Raw genomic sequence first — 25,617 nt, 5'->3', positions numbered from 1 at the left:
AATCCATTCAAGTTTTTCATGTGGTTTGACCTGAAACTAGTTTATAATTATCTGCCTTCAGGTATAGTTCAGATAAATGTGAAACAGGATGTTTAACAGAGGGCTTAATTGTCTGCACAAATTCATTTTGTATCACATACTTTCCTCTCCTGCTCAGGTAGAAGGTTATGGTGGAGACAGACATCCACTCAGCTCTTTGTCTGTCTCCTCTTATACAATTGCGAAGAAACAATTAATAATGAAGCCTCACTGCTGCGCTGACTGCCTTTCAAATGCATGCACATACAGCAGACTTTTGTGAGCCAGCTTTGGTCCTTCCACACAAACTATTCGTCACCACAGCGGCAAGGTCTCTGCAGCGACAAGCAGCTTGTTCCGGCCCTTTTCCCCTTGAGGGCATCAACAACAAAGCCTGCCTTCATGTTCAAAGCCGCGCCGCGCCTCTGTGACGGCACAAATGTTTATGGTTTGAATTAGCTCGTAACATAGCAGTAAGTAAAGAAACAAGAGAAGGCTGCTGTGGGCCTGTAATTACCGTCTCTGTCTGCTTCTGAAGATGGTATGAAATTATCCACCGCAGACAAGGAATTCCCCACACTGAAGGAAATGTTAATAAAGGGCTTTAAGAACATTTCATGCGAGCAAATCTCGTTTAACTACAAAACTCAGCTAACTGTGATTCATAGTGTTGATTTGTTCCGATGTTTGAATAATTATGCACAGCCAAGAAATAAAGATGCAGTTTGTCATGTAAGATTAGTTCCACCCAGCCTCAGTTTCTTTTGTACTTAGCACGTAGGCTCACGTATCACCACAAGATATATATTTTATTTTCGAAACAACAATAATACACAGAAATATAAAGCATCACATCAACTCTTTATAAGCAGAGAAAAATAAAGGGTTTTGTACAAGACATCTAAAAAGACCAATTCAGAGCACAGAAGCAGAAATCACAACTAATAATAGCGATTACAGGGTGGGATTTAAACAAAGGGGATTAAAAAAAAAACACAAAAAAAAAACCACACAAGCAGAATGTATAAAAATGACAAATTTGCTTTAAAAATAATCCCTACCGGGTAAATACAATGACTATGAGCCCATCAGAATCAGGACTACTGCATTCGAGGACACTAGAAGCTCTACAAAGAGCTGGCTCGTCTCAGATTGGTAGATGCTACTGTTTCTGAAACCATCCCACTAAAGTTTGCAGGTTTAAAAGTCATCATCATTCCAAAGAGATCAAAATCTACCAGCGTTGATGGTAAACTCTCGGGCCTTTGTTGTTTACTCTTCAGTCCCTAAAATGTTAAAGACTAGCACCACTGGGCTGCTGTTAACATCAAGAGCCTGGACAATGTAAATAAGCACAGTACAAAGATTTAAAATATTTTTCATGCTCACCCACTGAGTCTTTGTCTAGTGTTAGAGAACAAGAAGGAAATGGTTCCACTTCCATCACAGTGGGTGGCTGAAAGGAAACGGGACTAAAGCTTTGACTGTCTTTCTATTTCTGCCATCGCTTTTCCCAACATTTGTTTTTCTTCAGTTTTTGATCTTTTTTTCTTCTTCTGTTTCCAAAACGATCAACATTATAAAGGCTAATGGCCACATTATTAAAACACACGTATATACTATATGTACAGGCCTAAAAAAAGAAAGAAAAAAAAAGGGAATTTTGAGAAGCTATTGGTATTTACATGCCTCTTATTTATCTCAACATGTCCCTTTGTTAAAAGCTGTGCTTTGTACTTAAACTGTCTTATCCTCACAGATTATTAAGAAAAAAAAAAATATAGGGCTACTACCCCCCCAGACCTGCCAGCAGTTATTTTCCACTGTATCATGTTACAAACCTAATTGATAGCAAAATAGACTAAAAAGTCTCAAAGGTCATACATCTCTTCTTTTCATTGGTTTCTGTATATTATTCTGTTTTTTGTTGTTCTTTTACAGTCCTGAGTGCACAAAGTCAGCATGGTTAATTTTAAGACCAATATTATGTATGGCTGAGAATATTAGCAAAAGCAAAGGCATCCTTTGCTCCCCTTGCACTTCAAAGCGTTCTGCAGATACATAAACAAGTCTGTTCAATCTGCAGTTCAAAGGGGACCTTTTATATTTTTGTTATACACACGTACCTTTACAGTGCTGCATGCTGTTATTAAACATGGCCATTACTTCAGATCCTGTAAGAGCACACAATAGGTAATCTCAAGCAGAAAGCTCTTAAGCACCTTCCACCTCCTATTCAAACCTTCAGTTTGCAAAGGTCAGCCAATCAGAAGAAAGGTGGCCTCAAGAGTAGAGGAGGTAACAGTCTGCTCCTGAACAAGCACAACCAGAGCTGCTGGATGCAGGATCAGAGTGACAAAAATGAGGATTAGTTTGACCACTGAGCTCAACAATAAAAACCTGGAGGCAGAAATAAGCATAACGGGTCCCCTTTAACAATGCAGAAATGTACAGTATGTGAGATGTTTTCAAGTCTGCATGTGTGACACACTACAATATAAATTGGCAAAGCTTCCAGAAATGAATACAGGATATATTTCACTGATAAAGCACCACCTCAGCTGCTGCAACACCACTTTACCGGAGAATCAACATTTTATAAAAGTGCACCATCCTGAATGATCCCACATGTGAGATATGTAACTGTGATTCAGGGAGTAGTTCAAATCAGCACTTGATTAAGAACCACCTGAATGGCACCAAGTTTGACTGAAGCTTTGCTTTCCTTTGTTTCTGTTTGAAGTTTGACTGTGCAGCTAAAACATCCTGTTATTCACCCAGACAGAAATATATTCCTATTCCTTCACGCTGTATTTTTATAAATGTTGGTTGACTATTCCCACTATACAATTCTTTTTCAAGCCATCTGACCGGGTCACATTTTCATAAAGTATTAAATGCCCAAAAACAGAAACAAAATCATGTAAAATCCATTTAACATGCGCATACACATGCATTACAAATTCAAAAGTAATGGTTAAAAATTAAATCTTTTTTTAATTTTTTTTTTTGGATCAGCCATTTGCTTTAACATCTGTACAAAACAGGTAAAAACTATGAGACTAATGTTTAAACAAACACGACCAGACAGGAAGAAGCTAGTGTAGCAATAACTTCGGTCCTTTAGGTAACAAAAGATAATTGCAGATGTCAAATTTAGAGATCCTTCTAACATTTAACTGTTTTAATGCACTCGTCCCCTTTCAAAACAGACAAGTAAATAAAAAGTGCTACTGACAGCTGGTGGGGAGGAAGAACAAAGTAACAGTGGCTGAATGAGGGGGTTCGTCATCTTTCAGTACTTGTGTAGCCGTTCTCGTCCGTGTGCAGTTTGTGTGTTTCTAGTCATTGACAGGAAATGAGCAGGTGAATGGTCTCCCTAAGAGACGCTGGAGCAGCGGAGACTCGGGGAGCCCATTTGTGTGAGCACCTTGTCCAGCCACTGCAGGGGCCCGTTCAAGTGCAGCTCGATCCAGCAGGGGGTGCTGGTCACCGTCTGTCGCCTGGGAGAGACCAAAGAGGCACAAAGGGATGTGAGGTAAACAGACACAGCTGTTAAGAGTGTGAGCAAACTTACAAAGTCACATTGCTCTGCTTTCATTACAGCGTTGATGTAAGACAGACAACTTTCACAGCTTCTCTGAGTTACTTTAACACACTGTGTCACTAAAGATAGAATGCAAAAATTCTAGTGACTGAAAAACCAACAACGGCAACTATTGATTTTCACCTCTTAAGATATTTATTTGTAGTTCTAATCAATGACACATACTTCTTGAATCTGTACAGTTCAAATAAAGAAATCATTTGGAAGACTTACAGCAACTGCAAAAAAACTAAAACTACAAAATGATGCAGTTTCTTAAGCTTTTTCTTTAGTTTTTTTTTCTTGAGAAAGACAAAAAAGGGCCATAAAATTTTTTCCTTTACTGCTTTTCTCACAGCAGAGAGAAGTGAACAGACACAAGGGACTAAAGAGTTAAACAGACAGAGCCAACAATGGAAACAGGCAGTGAGAGTGAGGTGAAGGTGGAGGTAGAGAAGGAGGGCCTGGCTGCTCCAGTAACCTGAATCCTGTGTTTAAGTGTCTCCACATGTGAGCATTTGGTCTGGACAGGACTGCTGAGCAGTCACTCCCAGCTCAAAGGTTTCTCCCTTGTGGAAACCGCCTGAGCATGGCCAACTTTCAGCTAATCATCTGCTTGCCTTCAATTCCATCTCTTCCTTTCTTACTATCAGTGAGTCAGACTGTGTGGAAAAAGGGGAGGGAATGGAAGAGGGAAAGTCTGACATCTCTTTTTGACACACCACATGTGTGTTTGCTTAAAAATAGTCTGGTTTGCCAACTGGGGCCCGTTTCTATAGACGAGGGCTCTGTGACATCATTGACCGGATTCACCAGTGTGTGCACATGCCAGCGAGCGGGGGCGGGTGGATTGTGGGATGTAATTCACAGTCTGTTTGTGTCTATTGTCTGCGTTTACATGCAAACCTCGTATGGATTTTACACTGCTACACTGTTGCAGAAACAGGAGACGAGAAAGTGGCTAGCATTAACTCAGAGCTGCAGCTTACCTGTACTCGGCTCCCCAGCCCTTCACAAAGCTCATGCGGATGGTGCACATCCTGGTGAGCTGGTACACAGCCTCGAAGCCCTGGTTTACTGACTGTGCGAGCAGCGCAGCAAACTCCTGGTTGTTGAAGATCTTTAGGTTACATCCTGATGAGAACAAAAAACAATAGATCAATTAGAGGTGCTAGAAAAAAAAAAAATCAAGATGAAGCTGATCTCTAGCTTCTACAAAACACAAACAATTTAAATTCATCTTACATGAGAGTAGTCAAACTAACATTATTAATCTGATGGCTTTCGACACAGACTTGTGTCAAAAGTGGAGGAATATCTTTCGTGGTCCTACCGAATCAGATTGCAGTGACTTGGATGAAAACAGCCAAATTAAAGGAATGCGTACTTGAATGCGTCACTGACTCAACTAAATGCTGCAATGTTTGTATAAACATCTTGTTTCAGACAACAAACTGTTAACATTTACAGATGTGCTTGGGGAAAGCTTTTAACAATCCAAACCGATTACGTGGTAAAAATAAAGAGACCAGTGAGGAAAGGAAAAAAAACCTTATTTTTAACCCGACCACAGTTTAGCCAAAGGAGACATTGACGGGCTGGCTGGTGACGAGGTACGCGATGTGTTGTAGCCTCATTTGATGATTGAGCCTCAGGGAATCATTTCTGAATCATCAATCAATTTGTTTTTGTGTATATTGGCCTCTGCCTCTCTTTGGAAAACTGAATGGAATCATATAGCACTTCAATCCCAAATTACTTTACACACACACACACACACACACACGTGGACTTTGGTCTTTCTCTATTGCACTGTCTTCCGTCCTACTCATTTGTCTTACTCCCTTTCCCTGTCCTGTATGTCTCTCGATGCTCCCAGTGTTAGCTGGACACATACCTGGAGGGATCTTGCAGACTGTAGCAGGATGCCAACCATAACGTTGATTACAGTTGGGGCTCTGGACAAAGATTGCACTGTCACTGAGACATTCTGCAAACACTTCTCCACCAATGTAATACAGTCTTACGCCACGACCTTGAGGTAAAGAGTGAGAGGCAGAGAGCCAAAACAAGTCAGCAACAACAATAATTAAAAGTACAATGTTGTATAACAGGTCTAAAGCAATACGTAATCATGTTTGTTAATAAGCCAATTGTCTTTCAAGAAATCAAGTGAATAAAAGTGTTCTGAGAAGGCAAAGGAGATATTATCCAAATGGAGTCATAAGGCCTGGCCTACCAATGTGTCTGCGCGTCAGCTCCACAGCTGCGTTGCGGTTGACATTGGACAGAAGACCCAGGCAGAATCTCTCTGAGTTGGACGGGTCCGTAAAGCCGTCCACTGTCAGTGAGGGCTGCGAGGCGTGGAAGGTCTCCCCGACTCGCTGATTCAGCTCATAGTAAGAAATGGAGCACCAGAAGGCCGGCTCACAGTACGTCACTGGCTGGAGGTCTGAGACAGAGGAGGACCCCAAAAAGGAAAGAACTGAGTTCAATACTGTTGCTAATACAGTGCAGAACAATTAAACTAATGCAATGTTTGAACTTATTCTCAAAGTCAAAGTAGTAGAATAGTAAGACAGAAATCACAGAATTAATAGACAGAAAACCATTCAGATGGTAAAGAAAACATACATTAAGAGCAGTGATAACAAAGAAGAGGCAAATATATGGAGAAAAGGGTTGAGAGGCTGCAGACAGAGAAAAAAAAAGAGAAAACCAACAAAACACGGAGAGAGCCTGCGTCACAAAATGTCAAACCCATACACTGTTTCCCAGAAGCTTTAACCAGACAAAATGTGGAAACTCAATCCTCACTTGAAGGATTCTGCAGCCCAGTTGGACTTGTCCATGGTACTCTTCAGTAAATTCAACTGTTTCTGGTAATTTGCTCCTTTTTTCCCCCTTCTACCAGCTGAGAAACATTCTGTCCTTTGCTTTGAAGTCCAGAACACAACCGGACAGCACTGCCAAATGAAACTGGTGTTGCTTTATTATTTCACCAACTGAGTTCCAGCCAGGCCTCCTGGCGCTTTTCCGTCTTGATAGAATAAACCTAGGATATTGTTATTGATGTTAGTGTGGGCTGCGTGGTGTCTTGACCTGTTCAAAAGTTCACATGGTGAGCGGGGAACACAAAGGCTTCTTTCATCATCTGGTTTCCTCTTACAGAAATGAGTTAAACTAAACAGAGAATTCCCACTGGGGAGATACGCTGCTGAAACATTTGTTTGCAAATCAAGGCAGACAAACAGAAAAGTACACAAACAGACACACGCATTTCTTACCCAAGTTATTGTGTGTGGGTGAAACTGGGTTAGGTGACAGATTTGGGGAGCTTGTGTCCATGCTATGAGTCATCTGGTGATCACTGGTTTCTCCATCCTCACTGAGGTAGCCTGGTGGAGGTGTTTCTGAGACAAAGACACAAACACTCACTCATACTGACATGTCTGACATGTTGGTGGTCCCTGATCACTAACCAAGCATTGTAGCTGCACTGAGGGAAAAATAACAGATTGAGATGAGGAATGAGAGCAGCCCAAAAGTACTTGTCTTAATAATTTGATTAAATCCAGTATGTGTTACTACTATTATTACAGTTGGCCTGCTGTGCTTTAATTATTCTGAAGTACAACATAATTAATGACGCAAAGAGTGACCATACAATCACCTACACAGAACTTCCTAAATAGTGAGAAGGTTCTAGTCAGTGAGTGAATGAGTGAAAGGAGTGTTTAAAATTTAATATTCCAAGCTTTCCATAGGACCAGATTGGAGTCTTTGTCAGGCCAATTCTGACCCCAGGTCCTATGTTTGATGCTCCTGTCCTGGGACGATGTTGTAAAAGCTTTTCATCCAACTCAAGATTCAAAAGGAAAATTATAGTAAAGCTAGTTTAATTACACACTTGGTGATCACACACCTTTGCAATCACAAAGTAGGTAGGTCTCTTCCAAGAGCTGTACTTCCGCCTTTTTTGTGACAAACAACCCACAAGTGTGCACCATCATCCTCATATTTTAACTACTTTACTACTACTCCTCTGTTACAGTCAGTTTTCACCAAACTCTTCAGTACAGCATAAACAGCCCACCTTACAAACTAGTTCTCACAAAGCATAAACCATAAGGAGGTACTTTGTGTGAGTCATGCTAGGAGGCACGCTGGTACCTGGTATATAGTTGCTCTGGGGCTCGATGCCAGCAGGGAAGTTGGTGTTTTCAGGGATTGAATGGCTGTAGTCATCCAGAGGTGGGAACTCAGTGGGGATTTCTGTGTGTCTGGGGACCAGCACTGGTGGGAGTACTGCATAACAGACACAAACACACAGAAAGTATTTTTCTCAGAATATAGTAATAAAGCAATGACTGATTTCATGTATGGATAAAATAAATATTTATTGGAACAGAAATTAATAAACTGTTGATCAGCTGATAAGAGGAAAGGTGTTTCACAAACCCTGTGGATACAAATAAACCTATAAAAACATCCAGTGGGAGAAAAAATAATAATAATAACAAAGCCTATTCCACTAACCAAGAGCCATTAGAGCACACTGGACAAAATGTACGTAACTATTTTCTTCAAACAACACAACAGTGAACGAAGAAAGCGCTCTGTTTTTCCGAGCTGTCGTACCTGGTGTCTCTACTCTCTGATAGTGGTATGGGTTGACACACACTTCATCCTTCTTCGTGTGGAAGGCGTATTCGCACAGCTCCACCGCCCGCAGCTCGTGGTGGGACTGCAGGTCGGGCCAGCGCCACAGACGGCAGTAGATGACGTGGGGCAGACCTTTTCTGTGGGAAACTTGAAGACGGCCATCCAAAGATCTGCAAATACACGAAGAGGAAGAAGCATAAGTTTGAGACATTTGGTTTGACTTTCCAGTTATCCACCGATTTTTCTTCTTTTTGTCTAGGCTTATATTGTTTTCTGCTGTGTGTCAGAGTGTGTGTTGTGACTAAAATGAGAGGGAAGTGTGCCTGGGCACGACCTTATACTTGCCAGCAGAAAAATATCTGAAACCTACAACTGAAAACAGAAAATAGAATAGTTACTAAAAAGAAGAACTGCTGAATTTGTTTCTTGATAGTATCTGGCTCTGATGTCATTTTTCTGAAAGGGCTATGTCGGTACTACCACTCTGAGGCTGGTTACGGTTTGATCCACCTGTCCCTTCCCCTACTGTGACCTTTTGTTTATAAAAACAAATTCATGAACCTAAAATTAAATATTCTCAACCATTGTTGTCATCAAGTAGTAATTGTGTGACACCACTCCTTTTGATTAATTGTTACAGTATTTTTGGTAGTTGATGATATCCAAATTATGGGTATACAGTCTTTGCCTTGACAGTCCTGAACAACTAAAATATATTTCTTCATTTTTTTTAACTGGTTTTCAAGCAAAAATTCACTGTACACAGCTCTGTCCTCTAAATGTTATCAAATGCTGGATTTGGTGCTCACTACTGTGCTATGCAACTACTTCCCCATGATGAGGGTCCCAGCTGTTAGTGCAGAGGCGATATGAGGTCATGTCTAATAATAAACAATCGGCAATGACATTACAGTATGTTTAAAAGGAATTTCATTGTGTTGTATAACATCTGCACTCATCTGGCATGCTTCTGGCAGGATGATGATTTAGGCCGGCAGATAGTAATGAGCGACAGTTTGACATTGTGGACTGACATAATACGGTTATAGGCTGTAATCTCGGAGCACAATAACCCTTGACAGAGGAAAAAAAAACAAAAAAAAAAAACAAAAAAACCTCCAAAACAAAACAAAAAACCCTGCACAACATCTTACGCAAGAGGCAGCAGTCACATATGTCCCCTCATTTTCTGTGTCCCACCCACTCACTCTCTCACACAGAGTAAGGGTCAAAGGCTTAAGATAAAGCCCTTTAGAAGGACAAATATGACTCTCTAAATAAAAACAGGGCCACGCCCAACTGCGGAAAGCTCAGTTGAGCCTCATCTAGGTCAACCACGGCACATCAGGCAAGTGAATGGTGTATGGTGTGATGTGGTGTGTATTGGCAGATACCCAAAGCCAAGGTACTGGTATCATACTGGAACTGGGAAAGCAACGACAGAAGCTTTTATTGTTTCCTATGCAGAAGTCGAGAGCTATGAAACGAAGCTAATGTCTGATCAAATAACTTTTAAAACTTTCTTTTTAAAAAGTGTTGTGAATTAAACATAGAAAATTACAAAGACCTGGCAATTTAAACAGCAAACAAAGATCTCTGGGTTACTATGCAAATTGAGTAGAAAACCATTTGTTCAATATTTCTTTCTGAATATACCAGTGTTCATTTAGTCAACAAGATCTATAGGGGGTGGCTCCACAGTGCACTGTTTAACACATCCACCCAACATGTAAAAGATACCCTTTTTGGAGGAAACTATCCCCGGCAGGATTGTGACCAGAAGAGCATCTGGTGTAAAGATCTGCCAATTCAAATCTGCTGGAGCAACCCCTGAACAAGAGAGCAGCTGAAAGAACCTGTTTATCAAAGCTATATAGCAATCTATAGTAACGTTAAGCCAGATTTTGCATAATCTTGATTCTATGGGGGTCTGCTTGCAAACACAGTTCCTCTTTTCTTTTGCGGTTTTCCTGTGTTGGCATCTATTGTCATGACTTATTGTGGCTGCTTCCTTTTACCACACTGCATAAAGCCACGCATCAAGAAGTCACTTAGACTGCTGTTAGACCTCTATTAAACAACTTAACCACGCACCCTCATTCAATAAACAACTTGGGAAAAACTTAACGTTACACAGAGCTGATGCTGAAATAGTGAATCACTGTAAATTAACCAACAGTGATGATGACATGAAGGAAATGCATGGAAAGCGCATCTACAAGGAAACCACATTCACATGTAGGCATGTGAATGTGACATTTTTCACTGTGGATGTGTTGACTCGTGAGAGAGGGCTGATGTGATGTCACTGGTATGTCTGCTACTGGGTGGGTGGGACTGTGTAGGCTCAGACAGACATACAAACTCTACTGGTCATTTGGTGCCCTACTTACTGTCCCCGTTTCCATTCAGTTTTGTTTTGTTTTTTTTAAATAAGAAAATAGTTATAATGTATAATAATATATCAGCCACAGTAATAACTTCAACCAGGAAAAAGGAATATGACTAGGGATGGGTACCGGTATCCGGTGCCATGATGGCACCGGTTCTGACATAAACGGTAGTAACCAGACCGAAAAGCAGCACACATTTCGGTGCTTTGTTTTTCCTGAGCTGTGATACACTTTAGATTCTAGCCAATCATTTTACGTTTCCGAGGATAGTAGGCGGGTCCAGGTACGTACGTTCTTTTAGAGCAGAGCTACAGATTAAAAATGCCCAAGGCGCCGTATTTGATAGCTTGCTGCGAGACCTCACACCGAGCACATCTACTGCGGGTGTGGTGCCTCTTATCGGACCCGGAGTTAGCAACATCCCCCAAGAACCCGAAGAGGAGAGTCCTGGCCCCTAGCCCTGCCAGTGTAGCAGAAATGATGACGGATGATGATGGCAGCAGCAGCCATTCTTCTCTGCGTGAGTAGCTTAATGTTGTTCGTGTGTAATTTACGTTGAGTAGGCTAACCACGTTATTAAATTAATGCATGTAAGGTGAACTAGCAAACATCATCATAGCTACATGCGGCTGTCTTCTTGTTTGATGGCAGATACTCCCTTCACCCTGGCCAAAAAAGCTAAAACGACCAAAGAAAAAGTGGAAAACAGTTAAACATGAGAGGTTTTTGGACAAAGTTTGTGTTTTTTCCATTGATTAAGCACTGCTTCCAGCCAAGAGTGATGCCATATATGCCCCATAGCTGCAGAAAAGGCTAACATTGTTATCTTTTTACAAAAAAAATAGCTGAACATGAGAGGTTTTTGGACCAATTTTGTGTTCTCCATTCTTTAAGCACCGGTTTGAGCACCGTTTAAGCACCGGCACCGTTTCAAAAGTACCGGTTTGGCACCGGTATCGGATAAAACCTAAATGATACCCATCCCTAAATATGACTTTATACTGCAGTAATTACAAGTGACATCACCTATGTATAGGCAGGCATTAACTAATAATCAGTTGAAGTTATTTGATTTATAGTATATATGTGCTGAACAATGTCTCAGTGACATGGACATTGTGAGTCCATGGACATGGTTTATAAACAGTTGCAAAAGCAACAGTTTATAAACCAGAAAGAAAAAGGAGTGAAGTAATAAAAGTCAGGACAAGAAGAAAATGTCAGGGAGGCTTTTAGTCATTACTGAGAGACATAATGAAAAACTTAGAATTAAACTATGAGCTGGCATGCTATGTCTTTTGTGAAAAAACACTAGTGCTCACATCTGGCCAATAAGCATGCTGAACATTTTCAGTCGGTCTGTAGTGACACATTTTGGTTTGCTTGGAGTCCACTTGGAATTTTCTTGTGTGAAAACAAACCAAATCATAAGGAAAAGCTACAAGTTCACAAACTCATCAACTGATTAAAACCAGAGTAAACAAACTATAGCTGTGAAAACACCCTTAATATAACTTTTAACACTGGCTTCTACTCTATATTTAAAGTGCGCATGGCTTTTGGTGTAGGAATAACACTTTTTTATGGCTCTGCGTCATCCTGATTTAGCACCCTGAAGTTAAAAGTCTGGATGATACAATGTTGTATAAACTAACCAGTTTTATTTAGACGTGTAACATAGATTTTTCTACTGCTATAGACAGTGCAATTGCTGATTTGTGTTGAGATGATGAGCTTGTGGTTGTTACATGTGCCACTAAATAACTTTTCTCCCAGCACTGACCACCAGTAGGAGGCATCCTACCAGAGCCCCATACCACCTCAACTGGGTTCTTTTAATGTGGAGGAGCAGCTGTTTTACGCTGAGCCGAATGACTGAGCTCTTCAATGGGTCACTAAGGGAGAGCCCTGCCACCTTTAAAGGACACCCATTTCTGAAGCTTGTATCCACGACCTTGTTCTTTCAGTTACTAAGAGCTTGTGACCACAGTTGAGGCGTAGATTGACCAGTAAATCAACAGGTTCATTTTTATGCTCATCTCTCTCTTCACCATAACGAAACTGATACAGCACCGCTCCAATCTTTCTGTCAATCTCAAGCACCACTCTCCCCTCTTTTGTGAACAAGACCCTAAGATACCCCAACTCCTCCATCTGTAGTAGTAACTCATCCCTGACCTGGAGTGGGCACATATGTACTAGAAATATGTAATCACAACTTACATTCACAGAGGCCGGAGAAAGAGAAGAGAAAGAGAGAAACTCTCCTCTGCTCAATAAGACACAGGGCAAATCAGCCTGGATAACCAGGACAATTATCTCCCACCTAGGCCCGAGACCTCTCATTTAAAAATGCACGATTTGTTGACAGGAGCCTCAACACCTCCCAACTAAGAACTGAAATCAGATGCAGATCAAAGTTTGCGCCAAGTCCATCCTGGTCTAAGTTGACATCCTACTCAAGCATACTCAAGCACTGGGGATTTTTTTTCCTAATACAGAAGCTACAACTGTTAGTAACTGAAATGTATGAACCTACTACTGCTGTCAGCTGTTTTACACATACAAATACACCTCAAAGAAACATGAAGCGAGAGATTTAAAAGAGTAATACTAAACCATATCTGGCAGTAGTTGTGAGTTGATGCTGTTTCACTTGTCAAGTTTCTGCCCACCTACACTGCCAGTCAAAAGCTTTGATTACTGCTTTGCACACTCTTAGCATTCTCTCGATGTGCTGCATGAGGTAGTCACCTGAAATGGCTGATTGGTTCTGGCCATAACAGGGATTCTTGCACTTGTCAAATAGGGCTGTCAGCTGTTTACCAACCAGACTTCTGAACAACACAACTGATGTTCCCAACTCCATTAAGAAGGCAAGAAATTCCACAAACCCTGACAAGGCACACCTGTGAAGTGAAATCCATTTCAGGTGACTACATCATGAAGGTCAATGAGAGTCTGCCAAAGGTTTGCAGCACTGTCAACAAAGCAAAGGGCCGCTACTTTGAAGATATAAAATATACGGCATTTTTAGAATTAATCAATTTTTTCTTTGCTACATAATTCCATATATCTTGCTTCATACATTTGGTGTCTTTAGTACGCATCTACAATGTAGAAACTAATAAAAATAAATAAAAAACATTAAATGAGAAGGCGTGTCCAGACTTTTGACTGATAGTGTATATCCACTAATCACGTTAGTTGGCATCAATCTTTGCTACCCATCAACAACATTAACTGAGACTTGATGCCCTCTTGCTGTTACAGGCTGTAAATTAAGAAATAAACTCCCCAGTGTTTTTTCTCTTTGCCACAAACAGTCTATGCAGAGCTGCACCTCAGCCAAACACCACACTCACCACATCATTATAGTCCATTACATCATAAATGATTATATCTATGTCTAACATCAATTTCCACATAAAAGAAAGTAATTTCTTTGTCACCTGATCTGCTGTTTAATTACCAAATTAATCAGTGAATTATTTATATGGGCACAGCTCTAACTATCTCTATTACTACACCAGAGAGTTTATTACCCAGTTTCTGCATGAAGAGTAAGTCAGATAGGTTATACATGTGGGAGAGCACCAAATCACAGTCAGTGTACTTCAAACTGTGATGAATCATTTAGTCCACGATAGCTACTGAGCTCAACTCTGTGGTTCTCAACCCTTTCGCTTCTTCTAAACCCGGAACAAAAAGCTCACATTCCACAGTTTTTATATAAATTATTAACAATAAACAAGGGATCCAGGTTGAATTTTACTTGAACAAAGGTCAGCAAAATAGGATCAGCAAACTCTTCTTTAGCGGATGAACAACTGAGGGTAAACAAGCATTAGATCATTACTCTGCACTGCTGACAGGCAAGGTCAACTAACTCTCCTACAAAGGTGTTTGTATGATTTAAAAGTAAATCAACGCTATCAGCAACAGACAGTATTGCGTATGAGACAAGTCAAGACACATATCCTGCTCAATGAGAGTGACTCACTTCAGAGATTTACGATGGCCCACTGAATGAGACAAATGAGAAACCCTGCTCTGACAGCAAAAACCACTCCTGTGAAACCATCAAGCCTCAGTTTGTTGTTTAGTGGCAGTAGTAGCTCTATTTAAACAGCCAACCTCAGATATTGAAGAAAAAAAATGATCTTGACATCAAAATACTCCAGACATGAGGCAGGAGGTAGCTGAGGGGAGAATAATCATGACCCCAAATTCCCAGCTGGGCTGGCCTCTGCGTGTGTGTTCCAAACTGGAGATCTGAAGTACATGGGCGGGGCCTTCAAGACTTTATACAAGACATTTTTCACTCTTCAGCTTCTCTCTACAGGATCAGAAACTAATCAAATCAGCACTGACTGATTTTATCTACAAAACCAAAATGTGAATTGAAAAAGTGAACATGGGCACTTAAAATGAATGAATAGCATTATTAACAGTGAATGGATCCAAAGCTAGGGGAGTCACATTTAACAATATATCACAACATAATTCTATTTTTACAGTATATCCAACACCATAATGCTATAAGCCATGATTGATTGGCCTGGTTATCAAGCTCTAGCTCTACAGGTTAATTTGACCTTAAATTTTAAATAAAATTTTGTTAAAAATGGCTAAGATTTCTTAAATCTATCAACTACATTAAGTATTAGATAACTCTTTTTTAAAAATCAAATAAAACCAGTGGGTGTATATTTTGCTGTTACATAACATAATCAAGCAAATCCTTAAATCAGGTTTCTATTGAAGGAAGTACAATGAAAAAATTATAATGGATTTTTGGTTGTTTTTTTTTTTGTTTTTTTAAATTGGCTGTGTAATAATTCAATTATCTAAAAAGAAAACTAAATTCAGCTGAAAGTTAAGTTCAGAGGGGGAGTATTTCCTTCAGCAAGGCCAATCCTGGAGCACAAAATTTAAAATAAAGTGATTCAGATCCATATGTATTCTTCCTTTGCCTACACTTCATCTGCCCCAAATATTGCTCCATGAAATCTGGGGCAATATTTGTGTTTTTTCATGCAAGCTGATGCTGCTCTCAGAATATAGACCGGAACTGATGTCTAAAAATAAAGGGGTAAATTGGTATAGATTTTTGCCAGAGGGGTAAATGTGTCAACATCATTTTGGCTCATGACCCAAAGCTGAGACGGAACATGAGCTTTACATCCATCCAGCATGTATGTTTGCGTGAATGGTAGAGCTCCACAGATGGACACACGTACAGAGAAATGTAAGAACAGAAGGGATATAAAATAATTAAGATAACTTTACATTTGAAGTATGCATTAATTCAGCATTTGCCAGTGTAGCAAAAGTAGTAAAATAAAAAAAATATAAGCAGATGTTAGTGGCTGTGAAGGTTAGTACATACATAAATTTTGAATATGCGCGCTTTTGGCTGACTCAGACAGAGCAGATTGAGCTTCACTAAGCTGGGGAAGGGGGAGGGGGCAAAACAAACACCCTGAGGCATACCCAGTTACGCTCAGAGACACAAACATATACACTGTGTGTGTGTCCAGGCTGGCAATAGTCCGAGAAGTGTTGAACACACACACGCCTTCCTTGTGGGCTTAACATGGACTTTTTTTACTCTCTTACTGAAAGCCTAACCTCGCTAAGAAGATGCCAGCACACACAGTTAGAAACTGAAGGCCTTGGAGAAAAATTTGTTCTCATCCAATGCTGGTTATTAACTATGTAACTAAACTTGCATGTTTAACTTTAAAAGTAGAATATTTTCACCATTTTAAGGTGCCTACAAACACATCACAAAGATCAGGATCAGTCACAGTCTGTCCTTTAAAAGCATGCAAGGGTAGAGGACAAAGTGGGTGATGGATAAAGAAAGGAGGGCTGCAGCTGCACAACAGGTCTGCCAGACCGTCTCAACAGCTCAGGGCAGCTCAGAGTGTCTGTGACTGAACCCCTAAACCCCCCCTTTCCCTCTCCTCCGTCTGTCCCACTATCCTGATCTCACAGCCTCCATTGCAGTGCTGAGTGCGGGATGAGGGCAGTGGGGGTGAGGGGCTATTGGGCTGATATGGCCTTTGTGCCTTTCATAAAGTCTGTGGCCAGTCTGTTGAACCCCGACCAACAGGGCTACAATCTGGTGACATTTAGCAGAGGCTGGTGCCTTCCAACAACAACAACAACAACATGTAAAGAGACAAATCATTCACCAATTCTACCTTCGGTTAGACACGACTAACTCAGCAGTCTGTGACCTTTAAATAATTTTTTTGTTAGCCCTGTGATGAAGCGAAAAATTGTTTAATTTGCTTTTCCCTGTAGCAGCTGTTTCTGTGCAAGCGTCATCACAGATTAATCCTTTGCTATTCCAACAGTTTAAGGATCTGAAACTGCAGAATCACACAGAGTCAACAACATAACACAACTGGGAAAATAAAGTTGGTTACAATCTGGACTGTCTCTGCAACCAACCTCTTTGTAAAGTCTCTTTGTCTTCCTCGGCCACTGCCAGCCGATACGAGGGAGAATGCAGCATTATCTTTTAGATAACTGAAAGAAAATTAAATAATCCACGAAGGATCATCCAGAATAACAAATTTCTAAGTTGCTAGTTCACTAATATACTTGTTTGAACTACAAGCCATGTGCACAATGGTATTCCTTGAGAGTGTGGTTACTAATGTCCTGAAAAATTTATGCCAACTTCTAAAAATACAGCTCACAACATGACCGGGGCAGGCAATATTATAAAGTAAGAAAAGCAGCGATTCTGGATCACTGTAGAGTTTGGAAGAGAAGTTCATGTATAACTGAGATGCCCAGTTTCTCTGCCACCATCTCCACATCAGCAATAATGCAACAACCTCCAGTGTTCACATGGAAGATATTTCAAATTTGGACTGGGAAAATTAAGTCCCAATCTCTCCAGTAGTGGATATGCTCTAATCATCCAGATAAACACAATATATGCAACCATGTGAACTGTGTCGACATTAGAGGTATTGCAACACTTCTGCAAAAAGTTTTCCTTATTTTACTTTACATATCCTGATATCATCTGACCCCACTTGCCACATAATACTTTCTGTGGTTGGTTAATCTATTCTGGTTTGCTAACACAACTGTCAGCTGCAAATTTTAAAAAACTACAGAAACAGATTTCACCATGTTTTTTTTTTTTTTTAATCAAGACTAAATAGTGTACTTAGTACAGCTGAAATAATATTTTTTTAGTCAACAAATAGAAATGTGTTAGCTAACTAATTTCATAGCTGACCAGTTATTTCAGTTTCAAGCTAAGTCTCTGAACATTCATGGGTTGTAAAGTCTGGTAACTTTCATGTTTTGCAAAGTGGTTTGAGCTACAAAACAAGACATTTTATAGCCTAAACAATTAAGTGAAAACAATCAGAAATTGCTGTAAATGACCTTTTTCTTGAGTTGAGTTTGTCTTCATCCAAATGCTTTAGTTTACATATATTTAATCACTGATGTCCAAACATATATGGACTTGCAAATGCATTCCAGCAGTGATGAGGCTCGGGCGGAAAAACATATTGCGCACACACAAAGACACACACCAACCTCCCACTCTCTCTGGAAAAGCCATCAGACTTCTCTATTTCTAACAAAGGTGGAGGAAGGAGGAAAGGAGGGGGTGTCTGGCCCATAGGTGATATCATAGGGCTGAAGTGTGCTGGGACCAGTGAAGGAGGGCCTAAAGTGAAATACAAAACCAGCAGACAAACGACTGGCAGGGCTAGACGACAAATAACAGAGTCTGGACTCCAAAAATCTGGGGAGACAATGGAGGACTGGGAGCCATTAGTTTTACTGCAAACAGTCAATGAGCAGAGCAGCATGTCTCTCTCTTTCTGAAGCATGATGATGAATTACAGTGAATATTCCAGATGCAAGTCATCAATAAATTTCTCTCTACAGTCCAGTTGCATTTTTTCCTAGGGAAGGGCAGAGTGTAGGCTGGTTTACCTCTCATGAAAAATTAATGTTTATTCTTAAAAACATACCCCCATGCTGTGTCAGCCTGATATCCCTCAAAGAGAAATTTCAACTATAAAAAAAAATTCACAACTGACCTTAACTTGTTGATTCTTCAGTGGCAAAAATCCAAATGATGATATCATTAAAGCTCAGAACTGGGTAACTGCGATAAATTAAGGTCATTACAGTGCATGTGTGTGCCGTGAACCCTGGATGCTTTCCTTGCCAAAGTTAGAAACCTGTGTGCTCGAATTCATACATGTCAGAATTGTTTAAAAGATGCTGAATATTTGTTATCCTGACTGCTTATTCTTTATTAGGCTTTCGATTAGAATTCAAATTGTGTCATTATTCTTGTTTTTCCAAAAACTATGTGTATGTAAGCTTTCTAGTGTTGGTTAACTGAGCTGAGGAACAGGAAAACTGTTTTTAAATGACACAATTTGAATTCTAATCAAAAGCCTAATAAAGAATAAGCAGTCAGGATAACAGACAAACACTCCAGCATCTTTTAAACATTTCTGACATGTATGAATTCGAGCACACAGGTTTCTAACTTTGGCGAGGAAAGCATCCGGGGTTGTCTTGACCATTGATCAACAACCACTGACCAAAACCCACTGATCAATGCCCACTGATCAATGGCCATGAGTACCATTCACAGAGAGTTGGGGAATGGCTGCAATCACAGCATTGTAAGATGGCGAAAGATGTACCCTTAGGCCCCCTCCTCGATTCAGAGATGGTCTTTCCCTTTTCACGTAAATGGCCTCCTTGACTCCGCGCTCAAACCAGCGTTCCTCCCTGTCCAAGATGTGTACATCCTCATCCTTGAAAGAGTGTCCACTGGCCTGTAGGTGTAAACAGACTGCAGAGTCCTGGCCTGACGAGGTAGCTCTTCTGTGTTGTGCCATCCGCTTCGCCAGAGGTTGTTTGGTTTCCCCGATGTATAAATTCTGGCAATCCTCCTGGCACTTAACAGCGTACACTATGCTACTCTGTTTGTGTCGGGGGACCTGGTCCTTAGGGTGGACCAATTTTTGGCGCAGCGTGTTTTGGGGTTTAAAAGCCACAGAGACCCGGTGTTTAGAAAAAATGCGTCTCAACTGCTCCGATACTCCTGACACATACAGGATCACTACAGGTTTTCGCTTGGGCAGCGGTTTTCCTTCTCTCTTGGATCGGCTGGAGCTTTCTTTAGGTGCCTTTCCAGCTTTGACAAAAGTCCAGCTGGGATAACCACATTTACTCAGGGCCTTCTTGATGTGCTCTTCTTCTGCCTCCCTGGCCGCTGTGTCAGTGGGGATGGTGTTCGCTCTGTGTTGTAGTGTCCTAATGACACCTAGTTTGTGCTCCAGTGGATGATGAGAGTCAAACCCTAGATACTGATCCGTATGTGTAGGTTTACCGTACACATCAGTTTTTAGATGTCCCCCATTACTGATGGAAATCTCACAGTCTAAGAAGGCTAACCTGCCACTTTTCATATCCTCCCTGGTGAATTTGATGCGTAGATTTGATTTTCACCCAGGTGTCATCCACATATCTGAACCAATGGCTTGGTGGTGTTCCAGGGTAGGATAGCAAAGCCCTCTTTTCCACTTCTTCCATGTATAAATTGGCCACAATGGGTGAAACTGAGGAGCCCATGGCACACCCATGTTTCTGCCCGTAGAACTGACCCTTGTATGTGAAGTAGGTGGAATGAAGACACAGTTCCAAAAGCAAACACACTTGGTCGATGCTGAGAGTGGTCCTGTTGCTGAGGTTGGTGTCATCCTGTAATCTCTTACGGACTACCTCCAATGCTGACTGGGATGCAAGTGAAGAGAGATGTAACGTCGTACGAGACCATGGTTTCATCTACCTCCATAATGACATCTCTCACCTTCTTAACAAAATCCAGGTTGTTCTGGATGTGGTGTTCAGAGCTGCCCACCAGCGGGTTGAGGATGGAAGCCAGAAACTTGGAGATGTTATAGGTGACAGAGTTGATCATGCAGACAGTCGGTCTTAAAGGTGCACCCTGTTTATGTATTTTCGGTAAACCATACAGACTTGGTGTAGACTCCCCTGGGTATAGCCTGTGGTATGAGGTCCGGTCAATAGCCTTGTCTTATTCTAACTGCTTCAGATAGTCTATCACCCTCTTCCTGTAGCCACTTCCTGGGTCTCGTTTCAGGGGCTCATAAGTATTTTCATCACCGAGTAGTGACAAAATTTTCTCATGATAGTCTTTCTGGTTTAGCAATACTGTGCACCTACTCTTGTCTGCCGGAAGGATGATAATGTTGTTGTCATCACTAAGTGATGTGAGTGCCTTCCTCTCCTCCATGGTGATGTTGGATGCTGGGGCTTTGCATTGCTGAGACAGGCCGAAACTTTCGTCTGTAATTGCTCTGCTTCCACTTCTGCAATATTGTTGTTGCAAATTGCTGTTTCTGTGGCTGTGATCAGCTCCACTAGCGGGATTTGTCTCTGTGTGACAGCAAAATTCAACCCTTTAGCAAGGATGTTTTTCTCTGTTTGGGTGAGCTGTCTGTCAGACAAATTCTTCACCCACACAGAAGAGCTACCTCGTCAGGCCAGGACTCTGCAGTCTATTTACACCTACAGGCCAGTGGACACTCTTTCAATGATGAGGATGTACACATCTTGGACAGGGAGGAACGGTGGTTTGAGCGCGGAGTCAAGAAGGCCATTTACGTCAAAAGGGAAAGACCATCTCTGAATCGAGGAGGGGGCCTAAGGGTACATCTTTCGCCATCTTACAATGCTGTGATTGCAGCCATTCCCCGACTCTCTGTGAATGGTACTCATGGCCATTGATCAGTGGGTTTTGGTCAGTGGTTGTTGATCAATGGTCATGAGAATTTGCATAATTAAGATTAAGGAACTGACCTCCCAGCCCATTGTTCCTTCAGTGGGCTGGTTTCAGTCATTATGCAAATGTACTGTTTATAAGATTGGGAAAACCTGCAGTCAGCTGAGACTGAAGAAGTCACTTGGATGAGTGACGAAGCGTTTCTCCCACAAAACGCTACGTCCAGATGAACAGAACCAACTTTTGGAGATTTACTTTCCTGGATGATTGAGAATGCATCAAGACATATAATCATTTCCCAACACTTGGTACAATTACAGCGTAATATATCCATCTAGACACACGATACAATATCTAAAGCATTTCTTATCATGTTCCTGCCCAAAGTTTTTTTGTGTCACTATTTCAGGTGTCATTGACGGTAAAGTGTAAGAAGACCTCACAGTCACCGCTCATCGTGATAAAATGTTTCAGCCTATCAAACCTTACAAATTGTGGCCCAGTGGCTAAGAAAGACTCATGTTTCTTTCCTGTTTCTTGTGTTTTTAGCAAGTCCTGAAAGACTATGGCAACTTCAGTAAGAAACACTTATCACACAACCTCCTTGAAAAGTCATTGCGTAATTTCTGTATTTTATGACTTTCACCTGTACTTCCTCTCTTAAAAACCCCTACTCCTTCCAATCAACTGACCTTCCCCCACACACCCAGCTTTACCCTAGCACCTGAAGCAGCAGCAGCGGCAGCAGTGGTGGTGGCAGTGGCCAGTGGAGCACAAAGGCGCATTTGTTGTCTGGAGAACACGTCTCTGTATGTGTGTGTGTGTGTGTGTGTGTGTGTGTGTGTGTGTTTCTGCATGTGCACTCCCCCGCAGATAGTGAGACAGGCTAGGGCCAAGTCGAGGCAGAGCTGTGTCTCTAACCCTTCCACCCGTGGTGCAAGCCACAAACCAAACAGCAGCCCACACCCTCCTCAAGGCCCCAGCAGTCTGAAAGAGCATTCCTCTAAGCTGACTAACTACATGCACACACGCACACAGAGTCATGTACAATGGCATAAATATATTTATATCTATTAACATACGGTTAAGTAGCCTGAATTCTACAGTCAGTATTCTGTTTATTTCCTTTGAAGGAACAGAAAACAGAGGCACGATGAACACAAAGCTTCAGGCATGGCATATACACTAGACCTATAATTGATCAGGATCTTAAATAAATCCTGTTATTGTTTGTACAACCAATGATACCCTCAACAAAAACGCAACAATATTAGGATGACATCACCATGTGACTTAACTAAGAAATTACTGCCCAACAGTAGCGAGGACACTAAACTCTTTTGTTTTTAAGGTCCAAACAAAGTAAGCACAACAAAACAGTTACTACTGTCTACAAACAGACTTCAGTCATGACTCACAGCAGTATTCCCTTTCAGTCAAGTAAATCAAACAATGACAGGAATCCTGAACCCAATCCTGAAGAGGCAGACTTGTCACTGTCATTAGAGACGCCAACCACACACAGACAGACAACACACATAAACTCTCTGTGACCCGTCTTGAACCGAGTCCTGTTGAACAACACTGTCTCGGGTGACCCAGGTGTGATACTTGACATGAAAGTGAATGACAAAGTGTGTGTGCTCATTTAACAAAGTGATGACGCATTTTGTTAAATCAGGCCTACAATTTGAATCTAATGTTTTACATTCATTTGTCATTTTAGCTTTCAGCTTCCTACCTTGAAAACTTGGTGTTCTTCATTCTCATAACTTTCTAAAAAGTTTGATTTCCTTGAGGCGGGGTTGGATTTTTAATTGCATAAAAAAAGATGAACTTCTTACAGTTCTGAAATTATACAAACCACACAGTTGATTTGATTATGTGAGAATATAAGTAGCTAAATAAACAGAAAATTACAAAATGATTATTTGAGGGCGAGAGGAATCAGAACGGAACTACCAAAACAAAAGTTTAGCAGGCACAAACCTCTGTGGGTGCTTTCACACTCATGCCCTTTAGTTAGGGTTTCCCCTGTGCTGCGATTTCATTGAGCAGGCAATCACACTAAAGTGCAGAATAGAACAACCAGAACCTTCATAAGAGGCTCAAGTCCATTCAGCTTTAGTTATTTTAGCTGTCTTACTTAATCCAGTCCCAAAGAACTCTGGACAGGTTGTTTGTAGGAGGGAAAAATGTACTGCACAATTCTCTAGCCTGGCGTGCTTTGTATTCTGGAAGGTAGCTATGCACTCAAACTTTTATTATGAAGCAACATACTGACTGTTAATTTCATGAAAAGATCTCCCTGGTTCTGCTCAGGTGTCTGGCAGCTCCATATCATCTTTGCAAAGTTTGCAGCAGTAAAGTTGTTTAAGACACGTCCATAAAGTGCTTTTAGCACGCTTCTAGAGTAGTTTTACCTGCTCTGCTCATATAATTAGCACAAGAATGAGCAAATACCAGCTCTGTTGTTGTTTCACTTTAAAACTGTACCACATCTCTCTCTAACAGACAAGATCCCAAACCACGAAGGCTCATTATGTTTTCACTTTCGTGCTCCCACCTCAGACACATCGGACTGATCATCAACATGCTTGCTCCTCTGTAGTGACACTGGCCTACGCTTACAAAATCACCAGATGATTTGAATGAGACAAAATTAACTCCGAGTATGACAACAGCACAATGACATGACAGGGCCGAGGTGCACACTGTATGAGTTTGGCAGTGTGTGTCAGTGTGCATTTAATGAAGTCTAATCTGTCATCCAGACACATGCAGACATCTCTTTTGATGTTCAAATGCTGTCTAGAAGGTAAACAAACCAGTTCTATTTCATCTATTAGCGGGTATATTTTTTTTGTGTGTGTGTGTGAATCCCACTAACCACTGTCTCCCTCTGATAAGCCTGAGAATCCAAGACGCTGCAGCTTGCCAAAGAGACTGCTTCCTCAGTGTCTTTCATCTCAACCCTTGGCTTTCTGTTTTACCTTCTACTTTTATACTTTTCTCATTTGTCAACTGTGTTTTTGGTCACCCATTAATGTCTCATCTTCCCTCATTAAAGCACATTTTCCCCATTATAACAACAACTTCCTTGCAACACTGGGAATTCCATACTTCTCTTCTGCACTTTTTTTCCTCTACATCTCTCTTTCAGTGCAAGTGTCCACAGCTTTTATAATGAGGCAAAAAATAAATACTGCTTTAATTCTATTGACTAACCGGAAGGACTATTAACCAAAAGTAGCAAATATAAAAAGACACCAAGTATACAGAAAAAGTAAATCTGTTTGTTTTCGGTCTACATTTCAGGATTAAATTCTGCTGATGTGGATCACAAAGCCATCTTTACATAACTGCTACACACTGATAAGGTGGAAAACATGATGGTCTGACAAAAGTCAACAAAAGGAATTTCCTTAATAAAGAACTGTATTGTTGAAGTACTTTCAACAGTGATGTATAAAGAAACAACAGTGTGGATGCAGTCCTTCTCACTCTTGGTCCAGTCCCTGTCTTTCTCATTTTATCCCATCTTTTACTTCTGAACTTGAAGATCCTACACTCCCTCCTGCCCCAACATGCAGTGTGAATCAGACTGTAACCTTTGTGCAAGGGGTGGTGCTGCACTAAGTCGTAACCTTAGTGCAGCACCACCCCTTGCACAAAGTCAGAGAAAATTAAGATAAAAGGTGAGGAATCCACTTCCCCAGGCTCTGTGAATATAAAACTCACATTGTCCACAGTACACGTATCACACATGATATTAAGACAATGGAAAATGTCTCAATGTCTTTTTGATGCCAGTGTGCAACTGTTGGAACTCATTAACCCCAAATATATTTTTTACACACACACAGAAGACGCAACTTTGATGAGTGTGTCTTTCTAAGGATTATTTGACTCCCATTAAGTTTTGTCATTGAAAAGTTACCTCTGTTCAAACATGACAGACCCTATATGCACAGGTGCATGATTGTGTCATAATTATTAAACATTTGGCACAAACAACTAGACAACAGATTGAGTTAGTGTGATGTTGTCTACCTATTGTCACAACAACTATCATACACAAAGTACAATCAGGTCAAAAGCAGCACTGTATCTTCTACAAGTTTTGTTTGTGATTA

General features: G+C 40.9%; 1 protein-coding gene across 1 annotated transcript in view; it reads right to left on the bottom strand.

Moving 5' to 3' along the window:
* Nucleotides 1-806: 806 nt before the first annotated feature.
* The window catches only part of LOC146394019 (SMAD family member 3), a 29,838-nt gene continuing 5,027 nt past the window's right edge, over nt 807-25,617 (bottom strand). The window contains exons 2-8 of the mRNA XM_084936236.1: nt 8,246-8,439; nt 7,778-7,912; nt 6,892-7,017; nt 5,844-6,056; nt 5,502-5,639; nt 4,594-4,738; nt 807-3,521 (exon numbers count right to left, since the gene is read on the bottom strand). Of these exons, the coding sequence (XP_084792362.1) occupies nt 3,398-3,521; nt 4,594-4,738; nt 5,502-5,639; nt 5,844-6,056; nt 6,892-7,017; nt 7,778-7,912; nt 8,246-8,439 (1,075 nt within the window). The 3' untranslated portion in view covers nt 807-3,397. The remainder of the gene's footprint in view (nt 3,522-4,593; nt 4,739-5,501; nt 5,640-5,843; nt 6,057-6,891; nt 7,018-7,777; nt 7,913-8,245; nt 8,440-25,617) is intronic.

The sequence above is a fragment of the Perissodus microlepis genome, chromosome 1 (assembly GCF_051167445.1).
Source record: "Perissodus microlepis isolate ML-2025 ecotype Zambia chromosome 1, ASM5116744v1, whole genome shotgun sequence".
In the NCBI taxonomy this organism is placed as follows: domain Eukaryota; kingdom Metazoa; phylum Chordata; class Actinopteri; order Cichliformes; family Cichlidae; genus Perissodus; species Perissodus microlepis.
The sequence above is the reverse complement of the archived record's forward strand: the minus strand, read 5'-3'. Positions and strand labels throughout refer to the sequence as shown.